The following is a 16,978-nucleotide window of genomic DNA, read 5'->3' on the forward strand; positions in this document are numbered from 1 at the left end:
TTCGTCTTCGTAATGAGTCACAATTAGCGCATATTTAGATTGCAGCATTCCACTTTTTTCTCAAAACCAGGAAATATCGTATTTTTACTTGTCAATTGAATTTTCACGTTATAAACACGCTAGTAAATAACGGCTACGAAAATCTACGTTGTGTTGCAGGAATTATTGTTGCAAGGACGCTCTCATCTGTCAAAAAACACGGAAATGTCATGCAACTCGCAACGTTGCAAATGTCAAAACTGTCAAATCAGTCAGATTATTTTCAAAGTTTTCTACCAAAAATTATCAAAATGATTCAGATTACCCCAGTTTTGATCTGTGCTGTGTTACTTTTTGTTCCTTATTCAAGCTGCCATAATAAATATTCCAAGGAAGCAAATCCAGAATCTAAGTCAAAAAACGATGATTTGGATTTTCGGCCGGTGACCCTTAAGCATTTAAATAAACCATTCAGAATGGCTAAATTAAACCTATTATGGTCCAAAGCAGTAGTCGTAAGTCCTAAATTATAATTCCGTTGAAACCACTAATGTTAGCATTGCAGAGACTGTCAGAACCAAAGCTCAAATCACTTTTTGGAGAGTTAAAACTACATGACAAAGAAGAAATTACTTGGAAACATCTAAAGTCAGAGGGGAAGGACAAAGACGGCTTGAAAGAAGCAGAACTGAGAAAGAAGTTGCTTGCTATTATGGGGAATTATAATCTATTAGATCAAGCAGATGATGTTGATAATCCATCTAAATATAGAGCCCACAAACCTTTAAATGAGGCATCTGATAAGTACATGAATAAGAGTCTCTTCAAAGATAAGAAGTTGAACAAGTTGTGGGAGAAGGCTGAAACTGCTGGATTCACAGCTGAAGAACTTGCAGCTTTAAAGGAAGAATTCAGCCATCATCAAGATAAAGTGGACCAATATTATGCATTGTTGCATGATGTTAAAGAAAAAGACAAGGAAGAGGAGCTGGGAAGTAAGTTCAAACTAAAACCACAGCTTTTATAGTGTGTAGCCGATTTTTAAATTACAAGAATCACCTTTTTTAGATTCAGTGGATGAAAATCTCGACAAATTCAACGCAATAGAAAACCTTGAAGAAGAGCCCCCCAACAAAGACTACCTAGACAAAGTGAACCTTCTAAGAGAACAGCACAAAGATATCCGCGACGGATACGACCGCCTGTTTGTTCTGGCAGCAAAAGGGCCGAGCAGCAAGGAATTCGTTGAGCCCAAAGTCCAAGGTTTATGGAAAATCGCTCTTGAATCCAACTTCAAACCTGACGAATTAGAATCACTGAGGGTTGAGCTTCTTCACTATGAAAACCGACTGTTGAAACTGCGACATCTTCAAGCTGAAGCGGCACTCAAGGAGGATTTTCATAAGAAGAAAATTGAATTAGCTGGAGCGAAAACTGATGGTATGGTAATGATGGAAGATACCATCAAGAAACATGCTAGGAAAGTTGAAAAAATACATTTGGATCTGGAAACTCGTATCATGCAAAGACATATAGAATTGTAGAGATAGGGGCAATACTCATTTTTCTGTGGTACTAATAACATGTATGGTTTAAACGTATTTTTATATAAAATTGTTTATATGTGTTAAAATAATTTATAAATAAATGTTTATCACAATTCGTGGAATTCGTTTTTTAATCATACATTTGTTGATAAGTCTGAATTATTCTCAGTGTCGCCGATTTAATGTTTTGTGCAAGAACGTCTTGGTATTCGCTGTTGAGATTTTCAATTACGCTAGAATACAACCCATTCATCTCTTCTTTGAGCATTGAAGTGAAATTAGCACGCTTCTCTTTATCAACTTCACTACTTCCATCGCTTTTCTGACGTTCATCATAATCATTTAACTGTTGTTGTAATTCAACTATTTTACTTTCCAGTGTTGGTATCTCTTTAACTTCATCCCGATATCTTTCTAATTGCTTTTGTAAATCGGTGAGCTCCACGTTTTGCTGCTCAACCACGTTTTTTTGCTGCTCAATACTGTTTTCATACTCCATAATCTGCACTTGAAGTGAACTTACTTTTTCTTTCATTTCTTCTTCTAACAGTTCCACCTTTCGTTGGTTTTCTTCTTCAGTTTTCAAGTCATTGTTCTTCTGCTGCAGCTGTAATTTCAAATTAGAATTTTCTTGCTGCGCTGTTGCTAACTCCCTCAATAAATTTTCTGATCTTAGTTCCAGTACTTTAATTCTACTTGCTAAAGCATCGTTATCGACTTCATTCCCCGACTTTCCTTGATCCACGCATCTCATAATGTTGTTTAATTTTTCTGAAATTTGACTTAAATTCATTCTGAGCTCGCTGTTTTGTGCACGATTTTCAGCAACGTATAAACTTAACGGATCGTACGATACTGGTTGGGTTACCATAAATGTGTTTGGAATATTTTGTACAGGTCTATCAGCGACGAGGTTGGTTGGAGCCATTGTCGTTAATGTCATTTCTTGGGATTTATTTATAAGCACTGAAACAGGAGGTTTCTCAACCTCAAATGTTTCTTCTTCAGTATCTACATTTTTATTTGGTAAAATTGATTGTCCCATTTTTGCGATTCGCGTTAGAATGTCAGCTCTCGTTTTGTTGTCGGAATCAGTAACAGTCTCGAGAGTTTTAGGAGCGTCTTCTTTTTTTTCAGCGGAAGCCAAGTTTTCAGTTGCGACTTTTCCACCACATTTCTCAATGTAAGATGCTAAAGCATTACTATCTTCTTTATTGCTAAACTTGATTAGCCAATTTTCATTTGTACCATCGTAAAAAGAGGCAAAATCATCCTTTTTTAACGATATTTTAAAATCAGAACTAATTTTCGTTCGCATAATCACATTACGCTTTTCCTTGTACAAAATTATTTCACATGAATTTTGGGTGGAAGAACCAATAATTGCAAAACCTAGTTTACCTATTGCAGTGTACTTTCCATCCGCCCTGAAATAACTCGTTTAGTTATTTTGAAGTTTTTTAGTTGTTTTAATTTACAATTTCCATACTTGCACCACTCTTGCACATATAACACTAGTGTCTACTTTGGGTGTCTCATTTTTTACCTCTGTGGTGGTCCCCGTTTTTGGTTGTTTTGGTGCGGTGTAGGTCAAGCTTGAGTTATCCAAATTTTCGATTGTAGTATTGAACAGAGACCGTAAATTTGTGCTAAAATTCAGGTTTTAGAGGTAACCTTCTATGAGGTAACATACCTTGAAGATGGAGTAAAGTCATAGTCGTCCAAACTATCGTTCATTTTTTTGTTTATATTTGTAAGCAAAAGTATCGCTAACAATAACCATCAGGAATTAAAGAATAATTAATAAATTTTATTTTATAGGAAAGTTAACCTCACTTTTTATTTACGTCAGGATGACAGCTGTCATTTCAAAGTTTTTTTTAGATTATGGATAGGCAACCAACAATTCTGATTTAAATCAAACAATTTTGAATAAAATAAAATACATACAGCGTGTTTTTGAAAGCAATAACTTCGGATTAATTTGTTTATTTACACTTTTAGTTTATTTTCAGTAAATATTATAAATACTTAGTAATTTTTGTCATTATTACCTTGTTCAACTAAACATATTTTTTTAAGTAGGGTGGTTTGCTATTTATTTATGTTTAAATCCAAGAAGTATTAGACAAACGTACAAAAACTACCTATGTTAAAAAATAAATGTATGCATATAATATATAAAAATTACACACAATTTATAATAGTATAAATAATATGTAAGTATAATAGTTATAAGTCATCATAGTTTAATTCCATATACCTATTTCTGGAAAATCAATTTCCCTGAAACATAACTTCATTACTTTAAAATAATAACACAATTAACTTACATTGTTTGAGGCTGACTTATTCCTTGATACGAATCTTCGTTAAAATGTCCGCTCGGAGCTGACTGAATTAAATTCATGATTTCTGAACCCGGGAAATTAGAAGAAATAGAAGAGACGATCTAAAAAATTCACGTAAGTGAACAAGGCATAAACATGGATTTGTACCTCCGCTTTGGTTTCCATGAAACATCTTAAACTTTGATTTAGCGTAGGATTGGCGATAAAAAGTCGATACCGATCATGCTGTGTGGAGTTCAAGTCATCGACAGTGTGAATTGCTTGGATTTTGTGTTTTTTCCATAATTCACATAAATATGCTTGAAAAAAATAGAATAATATTTTAGTTTTCCCGCTTTCTGGGGGAAGATTCAAAGAACTTTCCTTCTCGATGAATTTAAATTTTTGACCCAAAACGTAACAACAGTTTTCCAATAGTTCTTTTATTGAGGAAGAGTCGTTTATTTGAATTTGATATTTGCTGGTGTAAATTTCTAAAAGGAGTAGCAAGCATTGAGTACCAATAATAGCATTGTTGCCGGTTTCTACGTTTGGTCCTAAATTACAAGCATGTGCCACGATTTCATCTACAGAAAAATCAAAAGAGTTTGGTATGACGTCTGGAATCAGAAGTAGATCAACAAGATGTAGATTAAGAGTCTCTTTATCTAAACTTCGATCTAAAAACTGATTCTCATGCAACTTGCGTACGAAATCAATATAGGTGAGAGCTAGATTCTCTGAAAGATGCAAATTTTGGAAAATTTCAATAATCTTTCTTTTTATTTGTTCTTTATTGTTCTGGTCTGTATAGATATAAAAATTTGTGTTGGGTACTTTACAAGTTTTTGAAAAGTCGTTATTTGTCAAAAAGAATTCATCTTCATTGCATGTTCCTCTAACTACCTGATGAAAAACACTGGAACTATTAAAATTACCTTTCTGATTGGTATAAAACAGAAAATTAAACTTTTCTTTAACACATTCTCGTGTATCGTCTAAGCACTTCACTGAATCAAAAACAATTGCATGTTTAAAACTTCCGTCTTTTTTGAAGAAATTAAATGGTTTTGTTTCGTTCTCAGTATGTTTAGTTTGAATTGCAAAATAACGCTTTTCTCCATTTCTCATGGTGATAACAGCAACGATGTCGTCGAATTTTCCAAAATCTCTTTGTGGCGCGTTACTGCGCAATGTGAAGTTTTCCACCAGAGCATTATTATACAGAGTGAGCGCAAAATATGCAAGGGTGTTAATTTCGTATTCAATGCCTTGGCGGGAAGGATACTAGAAATGTTTATGAAATGTTATACTATTTCAAAGTAGTGTTTTATTATAAGTAATAAAAGTAATATGTACATTAAAGAAGTATTAATTAATTAGATAGCTTACCCCTTTGTCGACTGACATAATTTTTACTTATGTACAAAAAAGAAGAAATCATATCAAATTTAGATAATAGCGTTATCTTAACTTTATCAATATATCTAGTATGTATACCTGTCTAATCAAAATTGTTAGCTTTTCTATAATGGTAAATGAAATTGCATATTACTGAGAAATAAATGATAGCAAAAGATAAGGTAACATGGAAAGGTTTGTTCCTGCAAAGTTAGATTTCTACACCTGGGTATTAAAAAAAAGGTAGATTACACTGCAACATTTATAATACTGTTCTAGGTACTTTTATTTCATAATGTAAATAATCACTGAAATTTAACAGTCATTTACAGTAAAATTCTACTCAGTTCTAGTCTATAGAGTAAACTCTTGATGTCTATATCTCAAGGAATTAACATCAAACCGATTGCACATAGAACTCGATGACATATTCGAAGAACAATAATTAAAAGGCGTCGTCGAAAGAAAAGGACAAGTCTGAGCCGTCATTGTGGTATTAAAATTACTGCTGTACAAGTCAGGTTGTCCATACTGATTATGCGAACACTTCCAAGGCACAACATACTGTAAATCTGTGGTTGCGTGTGATGGAATCATACTTTGATGAGAAAACAAAGGTTTTTCAATAGGTTCATTCCGAGGATTTAGAGTCGATATTGGTTTATTACAAGATAGTTTCGTTGGTGGTGTTTGTTGGATGCTCAAACTTCTTTCGTTTCGTCTGAATTTTGCTCGTCGGTTTTGAAACCATACCTAAAAAAGATGATCAGCGATTCGTCTTATTTTTGGAAATATTTTTACTTGTACTCGGGCTTCACTGAGACTGACTTTGGTTGCTAAATCTTCTCTGACGAAAGCGTCGGGGTAATGGGTTTTCTCGAACACTTTTTCAAGGGCTGCTAACTGGACGGTGGTGAATGTTGTGCGATTTCGTCTTGGTTTTTTGGTTTTCTCGTCGCAGCGAGAATTCTCAGACGTAGATCCTGCGAAAATTTTGATTTGAACGCATTTATTACAGCGGGTGTGTCCATTCTTATAAACTTCCCGATGATTAATCTTTTGAGAAAATTCTTGGTAACTATTTAAAAATTACCAATTAAAAATAGCAGCTTCAAGGACCATATAAGAACGGATGTTTGTATTCTATTTGCCAATGATTGCGATAAAATCGCCAAGTTAAAGTTAGTTAAGGACATATGTGCGTGCAATGCGTTTAAACAGAATCGTTGCATCATGTAATTAGAAATGATAAACGTGGACCGGTGCGACCGACCGGAATATCTCAAACTCATGGATCAAAGGACAGATCAAAGACGTCTCTGTCTTTCTCAATGAGTTGCTTGTTGCAATGTAATTCGATATTTCAGACTTTCAAGCTGCACAGTCACAAAAGACAGCCGAATTTTTTACAGTTCGTGCATACATCTGTGTGCAACAATTTGAGCAATAATCATTAATTGCAAGAGATGAAATTGTATCAAAAATAAACTTCTTGGAAGCATCAAGTCATTAAACTATCAAATGTGATTTATTTTACTGCGTGAAACACATTTAACATGTAAATTAAATGCAGATAAAATAACAGTTAAGATTTGTTTTTAAGGGAGGTCGTAATTTACTTGTTAAAGTGACTTTATTATGGTTTTCACCTAGCAAAGAAACGAAATTATGGCTAACTGCAGTTGTTGGATTTGTCACTAAATAGTCAAAATATAAAGCTATTTTCATAACAAAAGCTCGTAAAGTAATGAAACTTATTTCCTCAAACAGATAAAACAAAGCACAGTCATATTTGTGTAACATTTCATTCTCTACTTTGATCGGCATGAGATTGCTTTTTTAGATTTATAAAAAATCTTACAGATTCTGGCATTTTTATCACGATTTAAAGCCAAAAGAATTAGGTATTAAGTTATAGAAACAATCGTCTCTAATTCAGTATTTTTTACACGTATTGGAATTTTGAGCAAATTTTTGGAATCAGCGTGAAAATCTGCGCAAAATGGGCGTCATAGTTCATGTTTGTCCTACATATAAAAAAGATGCATTGGCATGTTTAGATTCTCAGGATGGCAATTGGGGGTGATTTTAAAGGAGCTTTTTTGTCATTGTATAGAAAGATTTTTACCGCCCAAGGAGGATGCTAAGATATTCTAAAGGACTAAATACTGTACAAGATAGAATACAAGACATTTTTCCCATTTGAATAGAAACAGAGTGTAGGTAGACTGGAAATCGCAATAAAAATTGTCATGAAATCCCTTCATATACTCATAGTCTTATTTATACTAGCCTACGAGAGAAAATTATTCACCTTTGAGGAATAAATCTCGGAGCTTTCAATTTGTGCGAATCCCATGTTTTACTACAGAAACGACGGATTTTTTAGTCCTTTCCGCTCGATGAAACTAACGATTCTACAGCTTATACTCATTTTCCCAATAAATATTTGAGATCTATTAACATTTCTATTTCTTACCTTCGTTGGAGTCATCGGAGCTTCGCCGTTTTTGTCCCAATCTCAATAAACTAGTGACTGAAAATTGTCGGGTGTTGCTGCTAAGTCTCCCATTGTAATCAGACACGGGCGCTAAATTTGTTAATTGTTCATCGTATCCAAACATTTTGAAATCACTGCATAAATACCCTGAGTAAAAATCACTTTAAAATCCATCCGGTGAATACTCCATTTCAATTAAATAATCGACACAAATTCAAAATATTCGAAATGTTAATTTGACATTAACTCAAATTAAAATTAATGTTTGTTTATGAATGCGCTAATCTAATAATGCGACCACTAAGATACAACTAACGGGAAACTGGCAAGAGCTTTTAGATCTGAAACATTTCTTAGTGACGTCTCGTGCCATCCCCACCAAAATGACTTAATTTAAAAGAGGGCGGATTTAAGCCGAAATGGAATTAAGATGTTAAGTGGCGCCCCAATCATTTACAGAAATTATGGCTACGGTAATTGGGGATAATAGTGTTGACGTCTGTGATTCTGCAGGAAGCAAATTCCTGTTTAAACAGCCATATATCGTTTTTATTGCCCGTGAAAATTATACGGATTATGGCTTAATTAGCCAGAGCAGCTTTTTCGTCGGGGGGTTTCCCACATTCGCTGGGTGGCGTTATTTATTACAACATCATTTTTATTTAAATTATTTAATTAAGGAAAAATTGAAAACAGGAATGACTAGTGACAGCCGTAGTTGAGAGATTCAAATATCTATTTTTCATTATTGATTGATTGCGTCTGGGTCAAATCAGTTAAAAACAAAGTTCCACGTGTAATATGAAATAATTCTGACGGAATAAGCGAACATTTATCATAAGTTTTTATGAAAACTGAGTGATTGGCAAAGGCGTCTTGGTGCCGAGACCAGCCCACAGCGGGCGTAACGCCACACATCAAGACTATGCCAGAACATCCTCCGAAGTCAGTGGAGCATATAGATCTCGGAAAACTGTCTCATGTCTACTAAGTAACCACATATGCTGAACCATGTTGGATTTAAATTACCATGTTATCAACTCAACCATTTCAATTTTTTGGATAATAAGGGGTATTTATTTTATATTAGAGATCTGTCAGCGAATATTTACTTTGGTGTTCTCTTGTATTTCTTTTAGCTCTAAGTTCGGTACCGATAGAAACTAATTTTCATTTAAATCAAACATAAAATTTATGAGAAAACGCAGTAATAAAACTACTCGAATTTGAGCATTACTGAAATTGTAATCAAACACAATAATTGTTTTGGCACAAAATTTCTAGTTATTTTCAGTCGCACCGCTGTAAGTTATCGTAAATTAAATTTAACACAGCAGGATGCTCCTACATATACTTAAATATTTATCGTCACATAAAATTATGGAAATTTATAATTCATTAAAGAGGTAATAGTGAAATGCATTAATTTTATTTGTATTTTATCCATAACTGAGATCCATTTAAAACAAACTCATAATTTTGAAAAAATAATTGTGAACGGTTACATTTTTTTTTGCCATTTTTCATTATGGCGGTATATTTATACTAATTCATTTCCAACAACACCCGGCCCCGCACGTGCCAGTTTGCAACAAAATACTGCACACCTTGCTCAAAAGAGCTGATAGTGAGGGCGCTATTATTAAAACCATTGTAAATATGCCCGCATCGTTCCAAAATCAAAATGCACCATAAATATTGTATACTAAAAATTAACAATGCTAATTCATTTTGAGTTTGCTAGCAATGAAAATAAGTATATTTGAAATAGTTGTATATATTAATAGACTAACCATTTTTTAAACGTCACGGTGATCAACAAGAAAATTAGTTTACAATTCGATGAAAAGTCGCAAAAAATTCAAGTCATGACGCGAATTCTTTGATGTTACACCGAAAAACAAGTATGCTACTTGTTACTCGTTTGCGAGATATCGAATTCATCTAGAAACACTTGTTGACAGATTTTGTTGGTAATCTTAAAGACCGACAGTGGGCGGTCCACTACTTTTATGTTTTGCGCCAAGGCGGCAGTATATGCACGTGTACACAAAGACAAAGGCAAAAAAGCAGAGATTTTGTCTTTTGATGCAACTTAACAAAAATAGCCAACAATTTGTCTCTTAGACAAGATTATAAACATTTCTGATAGTTGATAAAGTTGTCCAAATAACGGTCAGAATTGTTGCAATATCAGCATTTCCTGATGTCAACAATGTTGGGACAATTCCAGAAGATTTAAAGACATGTTTTTTCAAATTATTTAATTAGGATTGTTTTATCTTGAATCTTCGTAGTAAGTAGTGGTAGAAACGATCCTGTGTGAAATGAAGACAGATAAAAATCTAAATGACACGTCGTGGGAATTTCTGTTATTTGTAAACGCGACATCTTCAAAATTTTTCTATAACATGTAGGAGTAATAAAAAGAAGAAAATTACATCATATTTATTTATTAACGACTTACAAATTGGTTGTAACATCTCGGAAATGAGAATGATTACCATTATCAAGAGACAAATTGTAACGCTTGATGACCCCTGAATGGCATCTTTGTCGGTTTAACTTGAAATCTTGAGAATTTTTTCATAAAGGAAGTACACTTGAAATAATTTAGGAGCGTCAGATCTTTATTAAAACGTCAACCTCAAACGCCGCAGTAAATTAACCGAAAGCAAGTAATCATTCATTAGTTTTATGATTTAGTGGCGTGTTTCTTCGTATCACGTGTGTGTGTTGACGGGGTGAGTAATCGTACCGTTGGCTCGTTTACATAATTTGCGCCAATCAGCGAAGCGCTCTGTCTTGATGTGAACCTCTATTTATCTTGTCTTTTCGGTGTAGTTAAATGCCACATCTGTATCTGTCGTTGGGTTCCAGCCATCCGGCTATATTTGTAATAAAGAATAAATCGGCGGGGATATTTTGCCCGGAAAGAAAAAAGACTTCCAGGAGTTTTTCAGAGAGAGTTTTTTCATTGAATTGTTACAAAAAATTAATTTGTACTTGCTGGAACTTTTTAAGAGCGTCCACACTCGGTGTGATTCTTAGAATTTAAATTTGCGGTGTCCAAATTCGGTTCTGTTTTTTATAACTTTGATGTTAAAATTTCTGCAAAACCAGAATTTTCAAATTTTTAGGATCCTAAATTCACACAGCAAAATTCAGCATTTATATTTTCGTAGACTTTCAATTAATTCAGGTTTTACATTGTAGTTTAAAACAAAATTAGAAAAGTTTAAAAATTAAAAAAAAATAGTTTTCCGTGTTTATTCCTTATTTTGAATATTTGTTTAAATCCACTAATAAAATGGAATATTTAATTACTAATTATTTAACAATTTATTTACTTTTTCTGGCGATTGTGTCTAGTTTATTCGCTGATTTATTCCACCCTTATTATAAAATTATTACAATAATCCTCACAATTGAGCCAATAACCCCGTGCAGTCCCAACCCCCTTTTACCTCTTATTAAAATTCACCATCAGCGAAGAACCTACCTGCTGTTTTTTCAGTACCTTCAAACTAGTATACACTCATAAAAAATGATAGTAAACCGTTTTACTATTGTTGTGCGAACAAAAGCCACATAGTTCAGCCGAGCTTTTTCTATCACACATCTTGTCGTTACATTTTTTGTACCCAAAAAAATTCAAAATCTACCAAAGAACAGTTCACGGAGCTTCCACGGTTGTCAACTATTTATTCCGTGGAGCGTCTTGTTATAAATAAATCGGCGGTTAGTAATTTTTGAATAAAATCATTTGTAAAAAGTGGAATGTAAACAGTGGCGTTTAATGTGAAGGCGCCAGTTCGCGGATCTGTTTGAAGTGAAAGCGCGGGCGACAGGTGCGGGGGTTCACCTGCTGCTCCTTGTCAATCTAACGTCTTTGGTAAACTGCAGAAACCCCACACCACATCACAGAAAACGATGACTAATTACTACATAACATCCTAGTACCGTAAAAAACGAGGACGAAATTTTTCAGCGGTTTGTTTGTGACAGATGCACCTCGAAATACTGAAAGATAGGGTGTTTGATTAATGAGCGACACCAAATCGTCTGTAATTCTGATTCAGACGATTGATTTTTATTGTCTTGTAACTTATTCATATCGATCATCTAACACGTGTATCTTCAGGATTCAAAAACCAATAATTTTCTGTCAATGAGTATACCTATAGCCTTGATTTATTAATGAATTCTACCAACGTATCACATTTACCTTGACTTTGACATTAACTTTCGTAATATGTAAATTAGTTTGCGTCGAAGAAAAACATTCAGTTCAACGGCGTCATTGAGCTAACATGCACTTCTTGTTGTTACTATCATGTCTCCTAAGTGCCACGGCCCAAACCTTCGAAAACGTCACCATACAGTGGACTTTTAACAACACCAAAGAATCTGTGGTCACTTCATTCAATAGTCTTATTGAAATCCTTCCAAATGCAACTGAAAAACTCACTGTTAGTGTCACTGGGACCGTCTCCATCCTCTTCGAAGACTCCGTGAGTGACGTGAAGAATTTACGTTCGTTAGTCATGGTCGCTGTGGGTTTAAACGAAATCAGACCGAGAGCCTTCAAAAACTTACCACAGTTGGAGACGTTAGTTTTGAACCGCAACAACTTATCGGAGATCCAAAATGGAAGTTTCACTGGTCTAACTCTATTGAGTTTGTTTTTGGACAATAATGAAATATCTCGTCTTCATCCTGGAGCTTTCAAAGGCCTCCAAGTCCGGCATTTGACTCTAAGCAATAATAACATTTCCCGGATCGAAACTGGAGTTTTTGATGATAGTCTTTCGAGTTTAAACTTATACGGAAACTCTCTCCATTCTATTGAACCTGGCGCTTTCACGCTTAAACTCGTGAATTTAGTTTTATCCCAAAACCAACTTGAAGAAATCAACTCCACTGCCTTCGATCTGCCGGAGTTGAACTCTCTGGACCTCAGCTTTAATGAAATTCAAATTTTACGACCTGGGGATCTTGAAAACCTTCCGAATTTAAATACTTTGGAGTTGGTGGCCAACCCACTCGAGGAAGTTCCGGAAAAAGTATTTAATTCCCTTAATATTACTTATCTCAAATTAAATTACAACAGAATCACCACCATAGAGTCTGGTGCTTTCGATGATATGCCAAATCTCAGTGTTTTGCACATTGATCATAATAATTTGACGACGTGGGATGAAAACTGGTTGAAAAGTGCTCCACAACTCGCTTACATTTTCGCAGGTTTTAATCAAATTGATAAGATCCCAGATCATGCCTTTAAAAACTACCCTCGGATGTACAGTATCAATCTTGAAGCGAATAAAATTACCACCATTGCTAATAAAGCGTTTGACAAACTCGAAAATGTTGTGAATTTCAGTTTGCGAGATAACGAAATTCAAGAGTGGGATGCAAACTTGCTGAGTAATGTAAGCATTGGAACTGTTGATCTTTCTGGGAATAAACTAAGGTGTATAGACGGAGAGTTGGAGTTTGCTTTTAGAAATGTTGATTTTGTGCACTTGTGGAATAACCCATGGGACGAAACGTGCGAGAAAAAAGTCGAGGATTTTGCGAAGAGGAAGGAAAAGATGCCCAAAATGAGATCATACATTGGATATTGATACACCATTTTATTACTATGTTATTTTTGCTAATAAATTAGTTCTTACAATTTATTTTGATGTTTTATTTTTTCCGAAATCAGTCAAGAGCAACATTTATGGAAAAAAAATGTTCAAATGAACTTTGTTTTTAATGCACGCTTATCGCGATTGTTTGTTTTGGCAGATTCTACTTATGAAGTTATTGCTAATAATAAATGTAATTGAGACACCTGTAGAGTTCGTGTAAAATCCTTCAAACAGATAAAATTATTATGAAATCAAATGTAATTACCGCTGATTAGTAGGTACTAGTGCGGTACAAGAAATAGCGTAAATCACAAAAAATGGCAGCAAAAATCTTTCTAAATTTGCCTGGAAATTCTAAGATGCCGGCACTTGGAATTGGAACCTGGCAAGTAAGTTTTCGCAATCTGTAAAATTACCATTTACCGATTTCACAGTCCAACGATGAAAACGAACTCCGAGTTGCCCTAAACGCGGCTCTTGAAGCGGGCTATCGGCACATAGACACAGCTTCCGTTTATCAAAACGAACATGTCATAGGAGACGTGTTAAAGCAATGGTTTGATTCCGGGAAACTCAAACGCGAAGACTTGTTCATAACCACAAAGCTACCAATGCACGGAGTTCATCCGGACCGAGTAGAATTCATCACGAAGAAGTCTTTGAAGGATTTGCAACTTGCTTTCGTTGATTTGTACTTGGTACATTTCCCTGTCGGTTTTCAATGTGATGTGAGTACAGGGTTGCCGAAATTAGGTGAAAATAATCGGTTTCTCCCGGAGGGAAAAACTGACCAAGCGGGAATTTGGAAGGTAGGATCACAATCAAAAGTTTGTTTTTTTTAACACTACTGGTATAGAAAATGGAAGAGCAAGTTGACGCAGGTAGGACAAAAAATATCGGTTTGTCTAACTACAATATTTCTCAAGTACAAACTGTCCTAAAATTTGCAAGAATAAAACCGGCGAACTTGCAAGTCGAACTTCATGTTTACTTGCAACAAAAGGAACTCGTGGATTTTTGCCACAAGAATGGAATTACAGTGGTGGCTTACTCACCGTTGGCATCTCCTAGGTACAATAAATTCTTGGAAAAAATGGGAAAACAGTATTAAACGAATTATACTCAAAGTTACGATTTTACTAATCTTATATTTTAAGAGGAAAGAAATTCCCTGATATTTTTGGAGATTCCGTGGTGAATAGAATATCCAAAAAGCATTCGAAGAGTCCAGCGCAAGTGGTTTTACGATTTTTGATTCAAAAAGGCATTGCTGCTATTCCTAAAAGTGTGACGCCAAAACGCGTGCAAGAAAATATTGCAGTATTTGATTTTGAGCTGGATGATGACGATATGAAGAGTTTGACCGATTTAGATATCGGAGAAGGCGCTCGAGTCTGCGATTGTTTGGGTAAGTATGGTGATAAGCTTTTGTCACAGTGTTAATGAGATCGTTTTTAGCATGATTGATCATCCAGATTTTCCAATGAAAGGTTAGCCGGAAACAATGGGTAGAACATTTGGATTCGTCCGGAATGTGAAAACTTCTAATTTTTTTTTCTTTTATAATTGTATATTGTAATTTTGTACAGTTAATAAAACTGTCGCAGATGCTGCGGCTGTTAAATTTTATTGCCGTTGATTAATTTCTGCCCAAAAAATGAACCAAAACTATTCAGACAAAACCAGATATAAAAAAAGGTTCAGTTTTGTGATTATTTTAATTTATAATTAAGTACATCAAAAAATAGGCTTGAATGATAACAATATGCAATTGGACTTTTTGTGTCATATAATTTTCACAATTTCAGGGCTTTCTTCTTACAACGGGAAGTCTGGATGATTGTGTATTCTGAAAAATAAATTCCATAAATTTATTCTAATCCAAATTGATCCACTCCTTACCCAAACACCTTGAAATCACAGACTCTAGCTCTCTCTCCAACCTCCAGACTGCTCAACTCTCTCATATCACCCTCGTCCAGACTAAAATCAAACACTCCAATATTTTCTTGAACCCGCTTTGGTGTGACGCTTTTAGGAATAGGCGCGATTCCCTTCTGAATCAAAAATCGCAAAACAACCTGCGCTGGAGTTTTTGAGTGTTTTTTCGCTATCTTGCTTACAACAGCATCGCCGAGAATATCGGGCAGCTCCTTTTCCCTACAAGAAAACTGTTACGACCGTAACTTTAAATTTGCTTCGTTTTACTCTTTTCCCAACTGCTTCAAGAATTTGTTGTACCCTGGAGATGCCAACGGTGAATACGCCACGACTGTGATCCCATTCTTGTTGCAGAAATCGACAAGTTGTCTTTGTTGCAAGTAGACATGAAGCTCAACTTGCAAATTTGCTGGTTTTATTCTTGCAGAATTTAGGACGGTTTGTATCTGAGATATGTTGAAATTAGACAGTCCGATGGTTTTTGTCCTACCAGCGTCGACTTGCTCCTCCATTTTCTAAAAACACGATTAAATTAAATAAAAGAGTAAAATCGACGTACCTTCCAAATAGCGGCGTGATCATTCTTCGGTTCTGAAACAAGTTGGTTGTTGACTAGTTTAGGAGCACCTGTAGTTAAATCACATTCGAAACCCATCGGAAAATGAATTAAGTACAAATCAACATAATCAAGTTGTAAGTCTTTTAGAGACTTCTTCATGAAAAATTCCACGCGGTCGGGATGAACTCCTTGCATTGGTAGTTTAGTGGTGATTAACACATCTTCTCGTTTTAGTTTTCCGGAAGTAAACCACTCTTTTAAGACATCTCCGATGACGTGCTCGTTTTGATACGCAGCAGCGGTGTCTATGTGGCGATAGCCGGCCTCTAGGGCTGCATTTAGAGCTACTTTGAGTTCACTTTCGTCTTTAGCCTGCAACGAAATTGAATTAAATGAACGGGTATCATCATTTTTTCGCTTACTTGCCAAGTTCCTATACCGAGAGCCGGCATTTTTAAGCCTCCAGGTAAAGTCAAAAATATATTTGCTGCCATTTTTCAATTTTTAGTTTTTTGCTTCTCACTTTAAACACACAAATCAGCAACTGACTGTTCTAGAAATGATAAAGTTAATGTTCTGATACACGAATTTTTCAAGGACTTCCAGTCGCGCAAACTCGCGGTTTCATATCTTCTGAAAGTAAAAGTCATGACAATGATAAACAGAACTCGATAATCTTCCATCGCTGAGACTTTTACTTAGAAAAGAGATAAAGCTAATTTTTGTATGTAAATAAAAATAAATACAATACTACCAAGGTTCATCTAATTTTCATTACATGTCGAAACACGCAATGTTTAAAACAATAATTACAGTCAAGGACTAACTAATAATGGCAGAATGATCCAAACCGTGTCTTAAATCTCGTAAAAACGCATTTTGCATTTGTAAAAAATACTAACCTCCCCCAATTTTATATTAGCTGTAGCACTAAAATTATTAAAATTGCGAATTGCAATAACTCATGGAATGAAACATCGAGAAAAAAGTTGAGGAGCTTGCGAAGAGAAAGGAAAAGATTTCCAAAATGAGATCATATGTTGGATATTCATAAACCATATCATTATGATGTTATTTTTGCT

General features: G+C 34.9%; 7 protein-coding genes across 7 annotated transcripts; 3 read left to right on the forward strand and 4 right to left on the reverse strand.

Moving 5' to 3' along the window:
* The first annotated feature begins 207 nt into the window (after window positions 1-207).
* LOC148172482 (alpha-2-macroglobulin receptor-associated protein) lies at window positions 208-1,648 on the forward strand. The gene is made up of 3 exons (XM_088040056.1): window positions 208-494; window positions 545-974; window positions 1,048-1,648. The coding sequence occupies exons 1-3, from the start codon at window positions 210-212 to the stop codon at window positions 1,521-1,523; spliced, it is 1,191 nt and encodes a 396-aa protein (XP_087896182.1). The 5' UTR covers window positions 208-209; the 3' UTR covers window positions 1,524-1,648.
* Window positions 1,639-3,409, reverse strand: LOC148172483 (uncharacterized). The gene is made up of 3 exons (XM_088040053.1): window positions 3,220-3,409; window positions 3,005-3,175; window positions 1,639-2,953 (listed from the first exon to the last, which is right to left on the reverse strand). The coding sequence occupies exons 1-3, from the start codon at window positions 3,261-3,263 to the stop codon at window positions 1,657-1,659; spliced, it is 1,512 nt and encodes a 503-aa protein (XP_087896179.1). The 5' UTR covers window positions 3,264-3,409; the 3' UTR covers window positions 1,639-1,656.
* A 241-nt stretch (window positions 3,410-3,650) lies between these two features.
* Window positions 3,651-5,430, reverse strand: LOC148172484 (uncharacterized). The gene is made up of 5 exons (XM_088039770.1): window positions 5,249-5,430; window positions 4,025-5,143; window positions 3,860-3,978; window positions 3,790-3,812; window positions 3,651-3,673 (listed from the first exon to the last, which is right to left on the reverse strand). Exons 1-5 carry the CDS (start codon window positions 5,264-5,266, stop codon window positions 3,651-3,653), a joined length of 1,302 nt encoding a protein of 433 aa, XP_087895896.1. The 5' UTR covers window positions 5,267-5,430.
* Window positions 5,431-5,525: 95 nt separating this feature from the next.
* Window positions 5,526-8,135, reverse strand: LOC148172485 (retinal homeobox protein Rx2-like). Its single transcript, XM_088038676.1, has 3 exons — window positions 7,737-8,135; window positions 6,059-6,240; window positions 5,526-6,010 (listed from the first exon to the last, which is right to left on the reverse strand). The coding sequence occupies exons 1-3, from the start codon at window positions 7,879-7,881 to the stop codon at window positions 5,612-5,614; spliced, it is 726 nt and encodes a 241-aa protein (XP_087894802.1). The 5' UTR covers window positions 7,882-8,135; the 3' UTR covers window positions 5,526-5,611.
* A 3,902-nt stretch (window positions 8,136-12,037) lies between these two features.
* LOC148172486 (uncharacterized) lies at window positions 12,038-13,441 on the forward strand. The gene has a single exon (XM_088038850.1). The coding sequence runs from the start codon at window positions 12,071-12,073 to the stop codon at window positions 13,385-13,387; it is 1,317 nt and encodes a 438-aa protein (XP_087894976.1). The 5' UTR covers window positions 12,038-12,070; the 3' UTR covers window positions 13,388-13,441.
* A 203-nt stretch (window positions 13,442-13,644) lies between these two features.
* On the forward strand, window positions 13,645-15,025 carry LOC148172487 (aldo-keto reductase family 1 member B10-like). The gene is made up of 5 exons (XM_088039055.1): window positions 13,645-13,785; window positions 13,831-14,205; window positions 14,253-14,500; window positions 14,554-14,804; window positions 14,855-15,025. Exons 1-5 carry the CDS (start codon window positions 13,714-13,716, stop codon window positions 14,857-14,859), a joined length of 951 nt encoding a protein of 316 aa, XP_087895181.1. The 5' UTR covers window positions 13,645-13,713; the 3' UTR covers window positions 14,860-15,025.
* Window positions 15,026-15,095: 70 nt separating this feature from the next.
* LOC148172488 (aldo-keto reductase family 1 member A1-like) lies at window positions 15,096-16,545 on the reverse strand. Its single transcript, XM_088039051.1, has 5 exons — window positions 16,319-16,545; window positions 15,897-16,268; window positions 15,605-15,852; window positions 15,299-15,556; window positions 15,096-15,245 (listed from the first exon to the last, which is right to left on the reverse strand). The coding sequence occupies exons 1-5, from the start codon at window positions 16,388-16,390 to the stop codon at window positions 15,215-15,217; spliced, it is 981 nt and encodes a 326-aa protein (XP_087895177.1). The 5' UTR covers window positions 16,391-16,545; the 3' UTR covers window positions 15,096-15,214.
* Window positions 16,546-16,978: the final 433 nt, after the last annotated feature.

This window comes from Gnatocerus cornutus, chromosome 6 (genome assembly GCF_029298725.1).
Source record: "Gnatocerus cornutus isolate USDA-ARS CGAHR chromosome 6, icGnaCorn1.1, whole genome shotgun sequence".
In the NCBI taxonomy this organism is placed as follows: domain Eukaryota; kingdom Metazoa; phylum Arthropoda; class Insecta; order Coleoptera; family Tenebrionidae; genus Gnatocerus; species Gnatocerus cornutus.

Coding starts and splice junctions, on each gene's coding strand:
- LOC148172485 (XM_088038676.1), bottom strand. CDS start 7,881: ATGTTTGGATACGATGAACAATTAACAAATTTAGCGCCCGTGTCTGAT. Junction 6,241..7,736: donor CTCCGATGACTCCAACGAAG/GTAAGAAATAGA, acceptor AAATTTTCGCAG/GATCTACGTCTGAGAATTCT. Junction 6,011..6,058: donor TCAGTGAAGCCCGAGTACAA/GTAAAAATATTT, acceptor CATCTTTTTTAG/GTATGGTTTCAAAACCGACG.
- LOC148172482 (XM_088040056.1), top strand. CDS start 210: ATGCAACTCGCAACGTTGCAAATGTCAAAACTGTCAAATCAGTCAGAT. Junction 495..544: donor TATGGTCCAAAGCAGTAGTC/GTAAGTCCTAAA, acceptor TTAGCATTGCAG/AGACTGTCAGAACCAAAGCT. Junction 975..1,047: donor CAAGGAAGAGGAGCTGGGAA/GTAAGTTCAAAC, acceptor CACCTTTTTTAG/ATTCAGTGGATGAAAATCTC.
- LOC148172488 (XM_088039051.1), bottom strand. CDS start 16,390: ATGGCAGCAAATATATTTTTGACTTTACCTGGAGGCTTAAAAATGCCG. Junction 16,269..16,318: donor TCGGTATAGGAACTTGGCAA/GTAAGCGAAAAA, acceptor ATTTCGTTGCAG/GCTAAAGACGAAAGTGAACT. Junction 15,557..15,604: donor TTGAAGCAGTTGGGAAAAGA/GTAAAACGAAGC, acceptor GTTTTCTTGTAG/GGAAAAGGAGCTGCCCGATA.
- LOC148172484 (XM_088039770.1), bottom strand. Junction 3,813..3,859: donor ATAAGTCAGCCTCAAACAAT/GTAAGTTAATTG, acceptor GTTATGTTTCAG/GGAAATTGATTTTCCAGAAA. Junction 3,674..3,789: donor AATTGATTTTCCAGAAATAG/GTATATGGAATT, acceptor TTTTTAACATAG/GTAGTTTTTGTACGTTTGTC.
- LOC148172483 (XM_088040053.1), bottom strand. CDS start 3,263: ATGAACGATAGTTTGGACGACTATGACTTTACTCCATCTTCAAG. Junction 3,176..3,219: donor GACTTTACTCCATCTTCAAG/GTATGTTACCTC, acceptor CCTGAATTTTAG/CACAAATTTACGGTCTCTGT. Junction 2,954..3,004: donor GTGGTGCAAGTATGGAAATT/GTAAATTAAAAC, acceptor GAGTTATTTCAG/GGCGGATGGAAAGTACACTG.
- LOC148172487 (XM_088039055.1), top strand. CDS start 13,714: ATGGCAGCAAAAATCTTTCTAAATTTGCCTGGAAATTCTAAGATGCCG. Junction 13,786..13,830: donor TTGGAATTGGAACCTGGCAA/GTAAGTTTTCGC, acceptor CCGATTTCACAG/TCCAACGATGAAAACGAACT. Junction 14,206..14,252: donor ACCAAGCGGGAATTTGGAAG/GTAGGATCACAA, acceptor CTACTGGTATAG/AAAATGGAAGAGCAAGTTGA.
- LOC148172486 (XM_088038850.1), top strand. CDS start 12,071: ATGCACTTCTTGTTGTTACTATCATGTCTCCTAAGTGCCACGGCCCAA.